Source organism: Armigeres subalbatus, chromosome 3, assembly GCF_024139115.2.
Source record: "Armigeres subalbatus isolate Guangzhou_Male chromosome 3, GZ_Asu_2, whole genome shotgun sequence".
NCBI classification, from domain to species: Eukaryota; Metazoa; Arthropoda; class Insecta; order Diptera; family Culicidae; genus Armigeres; species Armigeres subalbatus.
Window position 1 is genome coordinate 108,363,615 of NC_085141.1, and position 16,252 is coordinate 108,379,866.

Consider the following 16,252-nt stretch of genomic DNA (forward strand, 5'->3'; position numbering starts at 1 on the left):
GGAGGAACTTCCGGAGGAATTCCTGGAGGAACTTCCGGAGGAATTCCTGGAGGAACTTCCGGAGGAATTCCTGGAGGAACTTCCGGAGGAATTCCTGGAGGAACTTCCGGAGGAATTCCTGGAGGAACTTCCGGAGGAATTCCTGGAGGAACTTCGGAAGGAATTCCTGGAGGAACTTCCGGAGGAATTCCTGGAGGAACTTCCGGAGGAATTCCTGGAGGAACTTCCGGAGGAATTCCTGGACGAACTTCCGGAGGAATTCCTGGAGGAACTTCCGGAGGAATTCCTGGAGGAACTTCCGGAGGAATTCCTGGAGGAACTTCCGGAGGAATTCCTGGAGGAACTTCCGGAGGAATTCCTGGAGGAACATTCCGAGGAATTCCTGGAGGAACTTCCGGAGGAATTCCTGGAGGAACTTCCGGAGGAATTCCTGGAGGAACTTCCGGAGGAATTCCTGGAGGAACTTCCGGAGGAATTCCTGGAGGAACTTCCGGAGGAATTCCTGGACGAACTTCCGGAGGAATTCCTGGACGAACTTCCGGAGGAATTCCTGGACGAACTTCCGGAGGAATTCCTGGACGAACTTCCGGAGGAATTCCTGGAGGAACTTCCGAAGGAATTCCTGGAGGAACTTCCGAAGGAATTCCTGGAGGAACTTCCGAAGGAATTCCTGGAGGAACTTCCGGAGGAATTCCTGGAGGAACTTCCGGAGGAATTCCTGGAGGAACTTCCGGAGGAATTCCTGGAGGAACTTCCGGAGGAATTCCTGGAGGAACTTCCGGAGGAATTCCTGGAGGAACTTCCGGAGGAATTCCTGGAGGAACTTCCGGAGGAATTCCTGAAGGAACTTCCGGAGGAATTTTTGGAGGAACTTCCGGGGGAATTCCTAAAGGAACTTCCGGATTAATTCCTGGAGGAACTTTCGGAGGAATTCCTGGAGGAACTTCCGGAGGAATTCCTGGAGGAACTTCCGGAGGAATTCCTGGAGGAACTTCGGAGGAATTCCTGGAGGAACTTCCGGAGGAATTCCTGGAGGAACTTCCGGAGGAATTCCTGGAGGAACTTCCGGAGGAATTCCTGGAGGAACTTCCGGAGGAATTCCTGGAGGAACTTCCGGAGGAATTCCTGGAGGAACTTCCGGAGGAATTCCTGGAGGAACTTCCGGAGGAATTCCTGGAGGAACTTCCGGAGGAATTCCTGGAGGAACTTCCGGAGGAATTCCTGGAGGAATTCCTGGAGGAACTTCCGGAGGAATTCCTGGAGGAACTTCCGGAGGAATTCCTGGAGGAACTTCCGGAGGAATTCCTGGAGGAACTTCCGGAAGTTTTCTGGAGAAACTACCGGAGGTTTTCTGGAGGAACTTCCGGAGGAATTCCTGGAGAAACTTCCGGAGGAATTCCTGGAGGAACTTCCGGAGGAATTCTTGAAGGAACTTCCGGAGGAATTCCTGGAGGAACTTCCGGAGGAATTCCTGGAGGAACTTCCGGAGGAATTCCTGGAGGAACTTCCGGAGGAATTCCTGGAGGAACTTCCGGAGGAATTCCTGGAGGAACTTCCGGAGGAATTCCTGGAGGAACTTCCGGAGGAATTCCTGGAGGAACTTCCGGAGGAATTCCTGGAGGAACTTTCGGAGGAATTCCTGGAGGAACTTCCGGAGGAATTTCTGGAGGAACTTCCGGAGGAATTCCTGGAGGAACTTCCGGAGGAATTCCTGGAGGAACTTCCGGAGGAATTCCTGGAGGAACTTCCGGAGGAATTCCTGGAGGAACTTCCGGAGGAATTCCTGGAGGAACTTCCGGAGGAATTCCTGGAGGAACTTCCGGAGGAATTCCTGGAGGAACTTCCGGAGGAATTCCTGGAGGAACTTCCGGAGGATTTCATGGAGGAACTTCCGTAGGAATTCCTGGATGAACTTTCGGAGGAATTCCTGGAGGAACTTCCGAAGAATTCCTGAAGGAACTTCCGAAGGAATTCCTGGTGGAACTTCCGGAGCAATTCCTGGAGGAACTTCCGTAGAATTTCATGGAAGAACTTCCGGAGGAACTTCCGGAGGATTTCATGGAAGAACTTCCGGAGGAATTCCTGGAGGAACTTCCGGAGGATTTCATGCCTAAGATCCGATCTAGGATATTTTCTGTTTATGCCTATCACACGCAATATTGCAGCAAAAAATGGTAAAAGATAATGCTAATATAGGTATCTAGAACTATGGACTTTTGATAGTAAGCCTTGGCATGTTCGAGAATCCCTACTACAGAGCATAATAATTGAAATTTAAAACATGTTATTACATAGGTACTCTAAACCGAGAAATATTCCTAAATTCAATGAACATTCGAAGCACGACACTCACCTGTCTCCAAGCAGCTCAGAAAAGCCGCCATGTGTCCTCCTTCGGGAAAATGGATCGGTGGACGTTGAACACCGTCCTGCCCAACGAGAATAATCGTTCCACCCGTATCGCCACCCCGAGCCTGATGGCAGTGAACGTACACAATTTCGTCCACGTTGACGTTCAACGCGTACGCCCAGTATGAGCTCTTGTCGATGTTCTCCGACTCGGTGTAGCCGTTCATTAGCTGATTCGGTGTCCATTTGATGGTCAACGATTGAATCGTCTGGTGCAGGCTAAGGTACCCGGGCATCGGCTCACTGACGTCTTTCTGTAATTTTTCAAATTGAGTGATCGATCAATAGGATGATTTGGAGATATCTTACCGGCAGTACGAGTACGTTGTTCTTTCCGTACAGCAGAGTTGCGCGGGAGTTTTGGTGCAATGACTCCACGTAGTCCTTAGAAGCGGACACCAGCGAGTTGGACTTGAACGAAGCCATACTGCCCTCCTCGGAGCTGGTATGGAGGCTGCGTTTGAAATTCAACATTGGTCTGCGGATTGCCGGTGACGCCGGGTTCCCTGAACTTATTCGATGACGTTGGACCTGTTGGTTTGAGATACACAAAATGTCAGCCAAATAAATCAGATGCAATAGTAACATTATAACTAACCAGCTCGTCTGCCGGTGGATCTGTCCAGAAGTGGTCTGCAGTTTTAGCACGAGAGTAGTCTAGAGCACAAGGTCCCACCAACAGGGAACTCAATATGGAGCCGTAGTCTGGATCGGCAACGAGAGAATCCCGCTCGTAGTATCGCGTGGCGTTCGACACCAAATGATCGATTATACGGGATAGCTTCTTTTCGTACAGTGCTAACCGGATCCAGAGATACCTATGAAGCGCAGTGCCAGATAGGACTTAAACAAATCTTTTAGAAATATTTCAATTACTCACTTGACAACAGGTGGTGCCGTTGGTGATGTCGTTGTCGATACCGAATGACTGCTGCCTTTCTTTAAAATCGGTGGTTTAATTGTGCTATCACTGCTTGAAGAAGATCTCTTGTTTGGATCGTTGTTCTCAATTTCCTGAACTTTCTTACTGATTGCAGCGGCTTCAGTACAGTGCTGTAAGGCAAATGTAATAAAGATTCGAAAAGTTATTCGTGGTCATCAATTTAGTTGAATCTTTCTACAAAATTTGTGTAGCTATGTACAAATTCTACAGTTGATGTTCACTTAGTAAAGCGTATACAAGTTCTCCCATAATTACGTCGTAACACAATAATCATCTAATATAAAAAACAATTAAACTGGGAGAAGGTTGTCCAAAATGCTCTACTACAAAAACAGAAACAGAACTATGTCGTCTGCAGTAACAAGAGCCAATAAAACACAGGTTATGTTCAACAGAAAACTCTACATCCTATGCCACTAATCAAGGTGAACAAAACGTCACAAAACAGTACCTGCTGGGAGGTTCACAAAATCACTCACATTCCAATTTTGATGATACAAGGATCTCTAGGGTCGAAACGAACATTACAGGACTTTGTTTTTCTAGGTTTAAGGATGATTGCTAGCAGTCCTAGGAAAGTCAGATATTGTGGGTAGAGTTCTGGGAAGGTCACTCATCACGCATAAAAAAAACTCTATATAGCTGTCTTGTTCTGTGAACATTCTCAGTGAACTCACCTTGGCCACCTTGTGCAGCAGTGCCGTAGTCGAGGAAGTTTTGAACAAACCGAGGGCCCGTCTTCGCAAGCCCTGACTGAGGCAGGCTTCGACCGCAGCACAGAGCGAAGTCACCGAGCCGGATTCCTCGTGGATGTACTTCTTGGTGACCGCTTCTTCCATCACCTGCTTCACCTCTTTCTTGACAGCTGCTATGAGCTTTTCTTTAAAATCAATATTATCTGAGATTTGGTTTGGTCATAGAATGGGGGGACGGGTTTGTTGATTGGTGCAAGTGAAAACGGGTGCAGCGTTCAAAAACACGTGTATTTGTTAGTACCAAAGGGCATTTCGTTCACACATGATATTATCAATTTCGGAAGCCGGTGAATTAACGCACGGGTGGTCCACGTGAACCGTGGAATAAAAGTATATATGGGAAAAGAAACAAGAACAGACATTTACTAAAACATCAACTAGCGGCAGCTAGCAGCAACATAATACAAAAGCTTACGGTCTATTATGTACAATATAAAATAGTAAGAAAAAAAAGTACAGAAAATGGATGAAAAGACACGTTTTACTAATCAAGATCTATTTAATAAATTGTATCAAATGGGAAATTCCTATTCCAAAAACTAATATGTAAATAGAACTGCTGTTACTTCGACTTTTCCCACAATGGTGAAATCTGTCCCAAGTAAGAAGGACAAACTATAGCTTAATAACCAAACGCGTATATTTTGGTCAGAAAACTTTTAAATTGCCTGACATTAAACATCTTGAGACTAATAATCACATTCAACTACGCCGAATTCCTAGGTATTGCAAAAAAAACAATATTGTTTGGAAGAGTAATACGTTTTTTGCTTATTTTGTAATTGAATAATCGATCATATTTTAATAATGCTAGGGGAAGAGTTTGGGTTGTGGGCACCCTTCGTATCTTTTGACAGATAACAGATAACTTTTTTTTCTTCACATTTCAAAAAGGCCGCGAAATTCGGTTGCGGGCTCTCTTATTGGTTCAATTGTGGGCACTCTCATTTTATTGACAAATCTATCGCTGTAGTTGTTTTTACTGTGATACATATAATTGAATGCAATAAACGTAAATCAATGGGAAATAAACAAGTAAAAATAAAAAACAAAAACTTATTTACATGAAGTGCAATTTTAGACCTTTCTTATGTGGTTGTTTTCAATATCCTCCCTAATGCACGACAAGGCATCATCACTGCTAGGTGGATTGATCTGAACTTTTATTGCGTCCTGGCCCTCAGAAAAATAAATTATTCCTTTTCTTTAAATTTAGGTGGTTTTCATTCTTCCTTCTTTATTTTTTGTCGAGTAAAATTGGCGAAATTGTCAATAAAATTATCCAAATCGACGAAAAGAATATAATTTCTTTGCTAGTAGTAGGGTTATTCGTCTAACTTTCCATCGGTATACAAATGTTGGCATAAGATAATGTGACCAGACGTCCCGGATTATGTGGGACAGTCCCGGATTTAGCCTACTTGTCCTGCATTTCCAGGCATCTCGGAATACTTCCCGAATCCCGCATAATAAATCTGTAAAATCTGGAGAAAAAGGGTTTAGAAAATTGGCAAAAAAATATCCGAACAATCAGAAGAAAAAGGTGGACTTGGGCAGTCTAGATGGTTTACCAAACTATGAGAATGAAGGTGTTCGCGCCTTCGCGTTTATTTTTCAGATTTTGGATAATTCGTTTTGGATTTCGTTTTGGATTACAAAGCCGCGTTCCATTTTTTCCAAAAATTTCTTCACTACCGATCATAAGGGACCCCACACCTCAACTAATTTTTGGTTGCATCTCGAAGCGCGGTCCGGGAAAGAAAAACTCAAAGGTGTATCCCAATCGAATTGTACGCATAGGTGACGTTGAACTACGTAGCTGTATATAATGTACAGGTTTTCGAATTTTCTGTTCGATGAGACCAAAGCAAGCGTTTTCCAAACCCTAGCAGCACACATATTCCACATACGTTACTGCAACTCATATGTGACCAAATTTAGTCAGAATCAAGTTGCTGCAACCAGTTTTGTCTGACTTGTGCTGCTCAGGAACCCATGGTTAATCTGTTTTCGTTGCTTATCCTGTGCTCCTGAGATTGAGTGAGCATTACGAGCCCTGGTGATGTATATTATTTTTAGACCAACGTTTGAAAAGGATGATGAAGGCTCCCTTTGCATCTTGAAACGACGCTTCTGAGCTTATTGATATAAGAATTCCGAGCTTCTTGAAGGGAGGCTTCCGAGGCTCTTGAAAGGAGGCTTTCGAGCCACTTAAAATGAACCTTCCGAGCTTTTTGTAAGAAGACTTCTGTTCCTCTTAAAAGGAGGCTTCTGAGCCTCTTGAAAGCAGCTTCCGAATATCTGAAACATATGCTTCCGCAACTATTGATAAGAGGATTTTGAGCATCTTGAATGGTGACTTTTGAGCTACTTAAAAGGAGGCTTCCTTTGCATCTTTAAAGGATGCTTCTGAACCTCTTGAAAGTATGCTGTCAACCCTCTTGGAAGAAGCCGAGCTTCCTTCCTAGCTTTTTGAAAAAAAAAAAGTTTTCTACCCTCTCAAAAGGAGGCTTCCGAGCCTCTTGAAAGGAGGCTTCCGAGCCTCTGGAAAGGAGGCTTCCGAGCCTCTGGAAAGGAGGCTTCCGAGCCTCTGGAAAGGAGGCTTCCGAGCCTCTGGAAAGGAGGCATTCGAGCCTCTGGAAAGGAGGCTTCCGAGCCTCTGGAAAGGAGGCTTCCGAGCCTCTGGAAAGGAGGCTTCCGAGCCTCTGGAAAGGAAGCTTCCGAGCCTCTGGAAAGGAGGCATTCGAGCTTCTGGAAAGGAGGCATTCGAGCTTCTGGAAAGGAGGCTTCCGAGCCTCTGGAAAGGAGGCTTCCGAGCCTCTGGAAAGGAGGCTTCCGAGCCTCTGGAAAGGAGGCTTCCGAGCCTCTGGAAAGGAGGCATTCGAGCCTCTGGAAAGGAGGCTTCCAAGCCTCTGGAAAGGAAGCTTCTGAGCCTCTGAAAAGGAGGCATCTGAGCCTCTGGAAAGGAGGCTTTCGAGTTTCTGGAAAGGCCTCTTGAAAGGAGGCTTCTGAGTCTCTTGAAAGGAGGCTTCTGAGCCTCTTGAAAAGAGCCTTCTGAGCCTCTTGAAAGGAGGCTTCTGAGCCTCTTGAAAGAAGGCTCCTGAGCATCTTGAAAGGAGGCTTGAGGCCTCTTGAAAGGAGGCTTCTGAGCCTCTTGAAAGGAGGCTTCTGAGGCCTCTTGAAAGGAGGCTTCTGAGCCTCTTGAAAGGAGGCTTCTGGGCCTCTTGAAAGGAGGCTTCTGAGCCTCTTGAAAGGAGGCTCTGAGCCTCTTGAAAGGAGGCTCTGAGCCTCTTGAAAGGAGGCTCTGAGCCTCTTGAAAGGAGGCTTCTGAGCCTCTTGAAAGGAGGCCTGAGCCTCTTGAAAGAAGGCTTCTGAGCCTCTTGAAAGGAGACTGAGCCTCTTGAAAGGAGGCCTGAGCCTCTTGAAAGGAGGCCTGAGCCTCTTGAAAGGAGGCTTCTGAGCCCCTTGAAAGGAGGCTTCTGAGCCTCTTGAAAGGAGGCTTCTGAGCCTCTTGAAAGGAGGCTCTGAGCCTCTTGAAAGGAGGCTTCTGAGCCTCTTGAAAGGAGGCCTGAGCCTCTTGAAAGGAGGCTCTGAGCCTCTTGAAAGGAGGCTTCCGAGCCTCTTGAAAGGAGGCTTCCGAGCCTCTTGAAAGGAGGCTTCCGAGCCTCTTGAAAGGAGGCTTCCGAGCCTCTTGAAAGGAGGCTTCCATAGGCCTCTTAAAAGGAAGTTTTTGAACCTTTCGAAAGAAGACTTCTGAACATCTTGAAAGGAGGCATTCGTGCTGCTCTGAAGAAGGCTTCCGAGAAGCGTAGAAAGATGCTTTTAAACTTCTTGCAACGTAGCAATAGAGCTATCTTCTTCTTCTTCTTCTTCTTCTTCTTCTTCTCTTCTATATACATAAAAATGAATTTCTGTCTGTCTGACCCTTATAGACTCGGAAACTACTGAACCGATTGGCGTGAAAATTTACATGCAGAGGTTTTTGGGGTCGGGGAAGGTTCTTAAGATGGTTTGAGACCCCTCCCCCTTTTGGAAAGGGGGGCTCCCATACAAATGGTACACACATTTCTGCTTAACTCGAGGGCTAATCAGAGAATAAATCAATTTTAGGCGAAACAAAGTTCGTCGGGTCTGCTAGTTACGAATAAAAGCTAACATGCCTCTCAAACGAAAGCTTCCAAACCTTTAGATTCTAGATTTTAGTTCAAAAGCATGTTTCTAACATATTGTTTAGATCAGGTAGATTTCATTGAAGATTTTTTAAATTTGCTCATTCGACATTTTTCCGTTTGATCTTTTGTTCCGCAGCCCTTCATACGCTGTTTTAGTTGAGGAGAGCAGGGTCCAATTAGCTTTGATTTACTGATCGCCATGCATATTATGTACAAGACAAAATTTTGAAATAAAAAAATTACAACAATCAAAACATTATCAATAAGCTCCGATTGGAGTTGTAATATGTCCGCCAGTATGCATTTTCATTCGAGGTAGCCCCTAGGGCCAGCAAAGGTACCCCAGGGGTACATGTACCCCAGGTTGAGAGCCGCTGTACTAATGCAAAGGCGGCCATAGAAAGCTTTCAAATAATAACTAAAGAAATGCTAATAGATTACTAAGTTGAAAAGCAGGCCAAGTTCCATTTCGAATGTAGTGCTATGGAAGAAGTAGCTTGCGATGCACTAACGAGATTGACTGATGCACCGAAACCGATCGCTAAACTGTTAGCATGTTATCAATTGTAAATAATCATACATATTGTAACACACTGGAGTCGGTTTTCACGCAGAGGATATGGGCCGCGTAAATTAAAATAACTGAATAAACCACGTAAATCCGAAATTTGAGTGAAAAAAAATCGGTAGTTCATGAACCAGTGACGCCATGAGTGGGTGGGACAAGTAGGACATGTCCTACGCATAAATGTTCCTGGGTGGGACATTCAAAGCATTGCCCTACCCATGATTGTGGTGAAAACATATGAAATTATTGGCTGGCGAAAAGCTGATTTCAAATTTAATAGGAGTCTAAACAATTATCGATGACAAGCGAGCCCATCTTGTTTATTATTCGAGAAACATCACACTCTATGCCCCCAGCAACGGGCTGGGCGGATTTGTATAGAGTGCGAATCAATCACTTGCCAAAGCCTTGCTCTGTCGTTATCTGAAAAAGCCATCTTCCAGAAATGGTGTTAACGAGTAGTACTCATCAAGCTCTTTAACAGAAAAATAGAAAACATGCATGTTGTAATTTGGCGCTTACGTCACTTTCTCAGATTACAGCAGTGCTTGGCTAAAGCATTTGATGAGTGTGATTGTTTTCTATACGCATGCGGTAGCGTGTAATCAGACAAAGAGTTTTTTTTTATCCTAAATAAATTCTTCTGATTATTGTTAAGGACTTCAGGTACTTTATAATACCAGAGATAAAAAAGAAGTGGTTGGAATCTGTATATGCGAATAATAAATCATTTCTGAAGTATATGATAAATATAGTACGTTTAAATGAATTATAAGAGGTCTACGGAAAAAAGGTATAATAGAAACCTCAAAAAAATATTGAAAACTATGGAACCACAGACATCCCTAAGTCCGATGGAAATCTGTTTCGTTAGGGATTCTGAACTCCCAAAAGATTCCATGACAGTCATAAACAGATAAAAAAAAGTTGTTGAAATTTACACGAAAGTAATGCACATAAAGGGAATGCCAGAAAGAGCGTAAATTTAAACGATATTATCACCTGAATGTATGCAATTTATATTGCATTATGTCAGTTTTTATACGAATAAGTGTCATAATGCTATGTAAATTGCATACATTTAGGGCGAGCTTGTTGGATAAGATCCGTGTACGCCCAAAATAGTGTAACTTTCCACGTCCTTATTTTTTACGCGCTGATTACTTTTCTTTATTTTTTTCTGTGTACGATTACTCGGTAGTTGGCTTTAGAACGCTTTAGATAACCATTTCTGAAAGTTATTGAAAAATCCTAGCAGTTAGCAATAATTGACTGATACCATTGAAGATTTAGACACATTTCTGTGATCAGTGGCGTCTGCTGGAAGCTTGTAAAAATATTCATTCGATAATCATAAGAATTCTAGGATGTATGTAACACATCCTGGAAATCCATAAGCAATCCTGGAAAAGCAATATTTGTTTTGAAAATCGAAGAAAATTTCTCAAATTATGCGAGTATTCAACCCACAAAGATTTTTTCAATTCCTGATTATTTTTAGAAATGATTATGTTGTCGTAGAGTTCTCTGCACCTTTCTTAGGTATGTGTCTAACCATCCTTTCTGTTCCAGCATTCGCAAGGACCTATCTCGACTGATGGAGAGGAATTGAGGTGATGTCTGTATGTGTGTGTGTTTTTTTCCCAATCAATGGAGGGGGAATCTGCTCAATAGACATCCTGGGTTGGACGTCCAGGAAGTGCGGGGTTAGGGACCTCCATCAGCAAACGAGGGAGACAGGACTACATCCCGACCCGCTAAACCGTTTCCATTGCCGCCAAGCCCGTCGTCCCTTCGGTACAACCAGAAAGTAATGCTTCAAAGGAGTGTCCGAACCGGTGTAGATACTGTCTGAAGCAACCATGGCCTGTAAGGGCCTGGGTCAGGTGGAAAGTAATTTCCTCGTGGCGCCTCTTGACCCACGTACCTATCTCCGGTATCAACCTATGTGTCCATCTACCCTTAGTGGAACTGTCCCACGCACGCTGCCATTTGACCTTTGAGGCCAACCTGACAGTCCTACGGATGCCTCTCGTGCCGCGCATTTCGAAACACACTATGTCTTCACCGATAACGATGTCAATAGGCATCATAACGGTGATGACGCAAAGTGCATCGTGCGACACGGTACGGTACACGCTCGCAACGCAACTCTTAGGCACATGAGCCTATACGTACTTTCTAACTTCGTTCTGCCCAAGCAGCACAATCCAGACCAATTTGGTTGCAGCAACTCAAATGCAACTAAATTCGGTTGTATATGGGTCACAGAAAGTTTTGTGCAACATGTATGCTGCTCGGGTGTAGCAGTTGATACGCAGGGCCGTGCCCCAAGCTGGCCCCCCATACCTCAGTATGGACAGAGCGACAATAGCCAGAAGCTTGCGCTTGCTGGCATAAACCGCAGAGCTATTGGACATCATCCGGGACAATGCCACCATAGCTGTGGAGGCACGCTTGCAGGCGTAATTGCCGTGGCTACCAAAGGTGAGCTTATCGTCGATCATTACCCCCAAGAGTTTGATGAAGCGTTCAGAGGTGACCGCGCAGTTGCCTTCCCTTATCACCGCTTGTTGCTCCGACTTTCGGTTGTTAACAACAACCACCTCTGTCTTGTGGTGAGCCAGTTCTAACTTCCGGGAACTCATCCACTTCTCCCACAATTGCGATTGAGTGCTGAGCTGCAGTCAACTCCACCTCTTCGATCGATTCGCCGTCGACCTCCAGCGTAATATCGTCACCGAAGCCGACGATTACCACGCCCACCGGGAACTTCAACCTCAAGACACCGTCGTACATGACGTTCCATAACACCGGACCCAGTATGGAACCTTGTGGAACCCCTGAGGTTATGTCAACGCACTTTCGCCCCGCCTCCGTGTCGTATACCAGTACTCGATTCTGGAAGTAGCTTCCGAGAATCTTGTACAGGTACTCGGGAATTCCAAGACGCAGGAGCGCATCTGCAATAGCTGCCCAACTGGCAGTATTGAATGCATTCCTCACGTCGAGAGTCACTACTGCACAATAGCGAACTCATCTTCTCTTACGCTGGATAGCTATCTCCGCGGATTTGGTAACCGACAAGATAGCGTCTACGGTCGACTTACCCTTTCGGAAGGCAAACTTGTTACTCGATAGACCATCCGCACCCTCCGTACGTATCAACAACCTGTTGAGGATGATCTCCTCGAGCACCTGGTCTATATGCCTACGGATCCCCCGGTGGTTTTTCCGAAAGGTGTACGAAACGAATATGTCCAAATCAGATGTTCTAGGTTTTTAAAATTGTTCTGGAGCTTCCACCAATTGATCTACCAAGTCAACAACGCCTGGTACAAAACCGATATCAACCCATCATGTCCGTGCAGGTTTATAGAGCTCATGCGTATGATTAATGTATCAAATCGGTTGAGTTCAGACCAGGCCGTGATTATGAACGAAAGCAGTTTTGATTTTTTTTATTAGATTTTTTCTGTTGACGTTTTCGCTGGCATTTTCACTAGTGCCACCCATCCAGGATTTGATTATCCGAGTGATTAATTCTTCGTTTGTCTGAAATTGCGAACATTCGTGAAACGAATACCTACGGACTTCAAAGAAAACGAATACCTACAGACAAAAAATGGATCTACAAACAGCATTGGCCAGAATAAAGCGGTGAGAATGTTCCAATCTTCTTGCGCTACACAGCCTTTTTTGTGTTATTCGGAGACACATTATTTTTTAGTATTTTCCCTCACGGTTCAACGCTGCTTCCAACTGATCGATTAATTTGGAAAAATATGTATTTTCTAGGATTGGCCAAATTAGGCACTAAGTTGGCCAAAACCGGTGCAGTTCCCCTATATGGCTAAAGGACCATTTAGCCGAACGCCATTTGACCGAAGCCGTTTAGCCGAAAAATTGCATTATTCTTCCTTATTAGGTGTGTAACGTGAGAAGTTAGATGTTCGACAAGTGAGAAATGAGTAGTGTGAAGTGATTGGTGAGAAATGAGATGTGGTAGGTGAGAAGTAATAAGTGAGAAGCGAGTAGTAAGAAACACGAAGCGAGTGGTGAGAATGAAGAATAAACAAAAAAGAAAGAAGAAGGAACAAGGAAAAAGGAAAAAGAAAACAAGAAGAAGGAAAAAGAAAACAAATAGAAAGGAGAAGGAAGAAAGAAGCAGATAGTAGGAAGAAGGAATAAGATAAAAGAAAGGAGGAAGAAGAGAGAAAGAAAAAGAAAGAAGAAAAGAAGAGAACAGAAAAAATAAAGAAGAAAAAAGAAAGATAGATGAAAGAAGAAGGTAGAAAAAAAGAAGGAAGGAAAAAACACTATGAAAGGATGATGAAGAAAGAAAGAGGAAGGCAGAAGGAATAAGAAAAAAAAGAAGGAAGAGAGAACATGAAAGCATAAAAATAGATGAAAGAAGAAAGAGGGAAAAATAAAGAAGGGAAATGGAAGAATAAAAAAGTGAAATGGAAAAAGGATGAAAGAAGAAGGATACAGGAAGAAGAAAAAAATGAACAAGAAAAAGGGGAGATTCCTTCATGAAGAAAGAAGAAGGAAGACAAAATAATGAAGAAGGGAGCTGAAAAACGAAGTATGGGGAACGAGAAAAGAAGAAGCAACAATAAAAAGAAGGAAAAAGGAATAAGGATAGAGGAAGAAGGAAGAAGGCCGGTTACGGTTACAATTTATCAGAATAAATAATATCATATTTTTCCGGTTTCAGAACAAATTGTCCATAGAAATGAGCGTATTCATATTTGTTAGACTTCAGGGCTGCAAGCTTCTGTTTCCAGTGTAATGACGCATTTTCTTCAGTTCATGTAATATTCCGTAATTTATACTGCTAGTACCAAAAATAGAGATTTATTACCTTTTGCACTTGAAAACGAACTATATGTAAATAGTCATTGGCGTAAATAGGGGGGTCTAGGAGGGGCTTAGTCGTCCCTAGAAGAAAATTAACCCCCCCCCCCTGGCCTAGAATTTGAAAAATTAGTTAGCAGTGATATCAATTTTCAACATATAGCATAAGGAATTACTGAAAAAATGTGAAGACAAATGAGTTATCTCTCATATGCACCCTATCATAATGAAATAAATGGAAGACAAATGAGCTTGTTTCTCGTTTCTGAGAATGATTCCTATGTGGCAGTGAAATTGCACTTGGTGTTAATTAGGAAAAGTCAGTCAATATCTAATTGATTTGAAAGCTTCAAAGTAAGCTTGATATGAACAACAACGGAAAGACACCCAAATATCAATCAAAGCAATTGTGGTACTTCGCAGGCAGTCAAAAACATGTGATCAATATGGTGTCCCAAAATTGGACAAAGTCTGGAATGTTGGGGCTCACCCTTCAAATGAAAGCTTATGGTATAACAAAAGAACAATTGTTCTACGACAAATCTGGGAAAATATTTTATCGCCATGTGTTGGAGTTCAAAAGTAAGGTCCAGCTTGTTCGAAGATAGTAGTTACGTCATTCAAACTGAATGTTTACATACGTTCTGAGCCTGCCTTGTTTTCTGTATGTCGTGGTCAACCACCACGGACTGGAGTGACAGTTTATCATCAGATTTCCGCTTGCCTAGCAGCACACGGAGATTTTCTTTTACCCTTTATTGGGTACTTTTTTGTGCTATCTCTTTCTCTCTGCAGTAAAATTTACATTTTTTTTAAGTTCGGCGGCATAACCCATTAATAAGTTATGCCGCCGAAATTTTAAAAATTCGGTAAATTTTTCTGCAGGCATAAAGAGATAGCATATAAAAGTACCCTTTAATGGGTAAATTGAGTTTCTCCATGCATCCCAGATTCCCAGAAGAATTCTCATTGGAATCTCTAAAAAAAATTCCATCGAAGTATTCTAACCGGAATCCAGAAAAATTCACTCTGGATTCCTTTCGGTATCGTTGAGGGATACCCTTGAGAATGTATGGGGGATACCCTTCAAAATCCATGGAGGGTTTGCTTCATAATCTCTCTTTGATTTTCTTCGGAATTCCTCCGGAGTCGTTCGAATATTTGTTTCGGAATCGTTCGGAGATTTTCTTCGAAATTTCTTGACGATTTGTTTCAGAGTACTTCAACGGTTTGCTCTCTGGATCCGTTGAATATTTAATTCGGAGTCTCTCGACGCTTTGCCTTGGAATCCCTCAATGATTTGCTTCAATACAGATCGGTAGCAAGTCGCCATGTTCGTGCAGCCAACATGTAAAATTCATAATAGTATGTGTTTTGTTTACAAACATCACATTTGATTCAAATTAAGATACAGAAATGTTAGTGGGATATACTCGCACAATGTATTGTGTGAGATAGGGATGTCACTGACCTGCTTCAACATCCCTGAAGGATTTCCTTCGGAATCACTGGAGGATTCTTACGGAATCCCAGGAGGATTAATTCGGAATCCCTCGACAATTTGCTTCGGGATTCCTCGACAGATGACTTCGGAATTTTTCGACGATTTGCTTCGACATTTCTGGAACTTTGTCTATGAAATCCCTAGAACATTCACCTTGGAATTCCTGGAGGATTTTCGGCGGAATCTCTAAAACATTCCCATTGGAACTCCTGGAACACCCCCGTCGGAATTCCTGGAACATTCCCGTTCAAATGAAATATTCCCATCGGAATTCCTGGAGGATGGAGAATATCTAAGAGATTCTCATTGGAATCCCGGGAACATCCTCGCGGAATCTCTGGAACATTCTCGTCGGAGTCCTTGGATTATTCCCGTCGGAATCTCTGGAGGATTCTCGTCGGAATCCCTGGAGGATTCCCGTCGACATCCCGGGAAGATTTGGAATCCATGGAAAATTTCCTTTGGACTCCCTGGATTATTCCTGTCGGAATTCCTGACGGCGATCCGTCACATATTGTCCTTTGAGTGTGCGGTGCGGGCTTAGCCGAGCTCTACTAGAGATGTCGCAAATTAATCGATTACTTCGATTTATCGATGTGATAATCGAATAATTTTGAATCGATTTTGTGCCCAACGATTAATCGACAAGAATCAAGAGTAATTGATCAGCTACTAATCGGTTAATCGGAATGTTACGACATCTCTAAGCGCTACTACACTTAGATGCAATATCCATACGTTATCAAGTGGGCTACAACAGAAAGCACGTGCTTGAGAAAAGAGAATATGGATGAGTGTGATTGATCCACAATTGCCTTAGGTAGTTGGACCGTATTTATCACATTACCACAAAGATAACTTAATGAGGTAAAATTAGAAAGAAGTTTTAAAAAGGCGCTCAATATAGAGAAGATAGATGAAGGGGCTATAGTCTTGTGTCTAAATTCTTTAATATGGTATGAACGTTTTATTCGATCTATCCTTATCGAATTTCAATTCATTATATGGAAGCAAATCTCCGGGTAATAATAAAATCAAATT

At 43.2% G+C, this 16,252-nt stretch overlaps 1 protein-coding gene across 2 annotated transcripts in view; it reads right to left on the bottom strand.

The window, feature by feature from the left end:
• The window catches only part of LOC134219855 (small G protein signaling modulator 2-like), a 62,613-nt gene that overhangs the window by 20,603 nt on the left and 25,758 nt on the right, over positions 1 to 16,252 (bottom strand). Inside the window, exons 2-6 of one of the 2 annotated variants that reach the window (XM_062698742.1) lie at positions 4,030 to 4,227; positions 3,290 to 3,462; positions 3,008 to 3,227; positions 2,719 to 2,940; positions 2,354 to 2,663 (exon numbers count right to left, since the gene is read on the bottom strand). In XM_062698742.1, coding sequence (XP_062554726.1) covers positions 2,354 to 2,663; positions 2,719 to 2,940; positions 3,008 to 3,227; positions 3,290 to 3,462; positions 4,030 to 4,191 — 1,087 coding nt within the window. In that variant the 5' untranslated portion in view covers positions 4,192 to 4,227. Of the gene's footprint in view, positions 1 to 2,353; positions 2,664 to 2,718; positions 2,941 to 3,007; positions 3,228 to 3,289; positions 3,463 to 4,029; positions 4,251 to 16,252 lie in introns of both variants that reach the window. The other variant, XM_062698741.1, reaches the window with a different exon arrangement.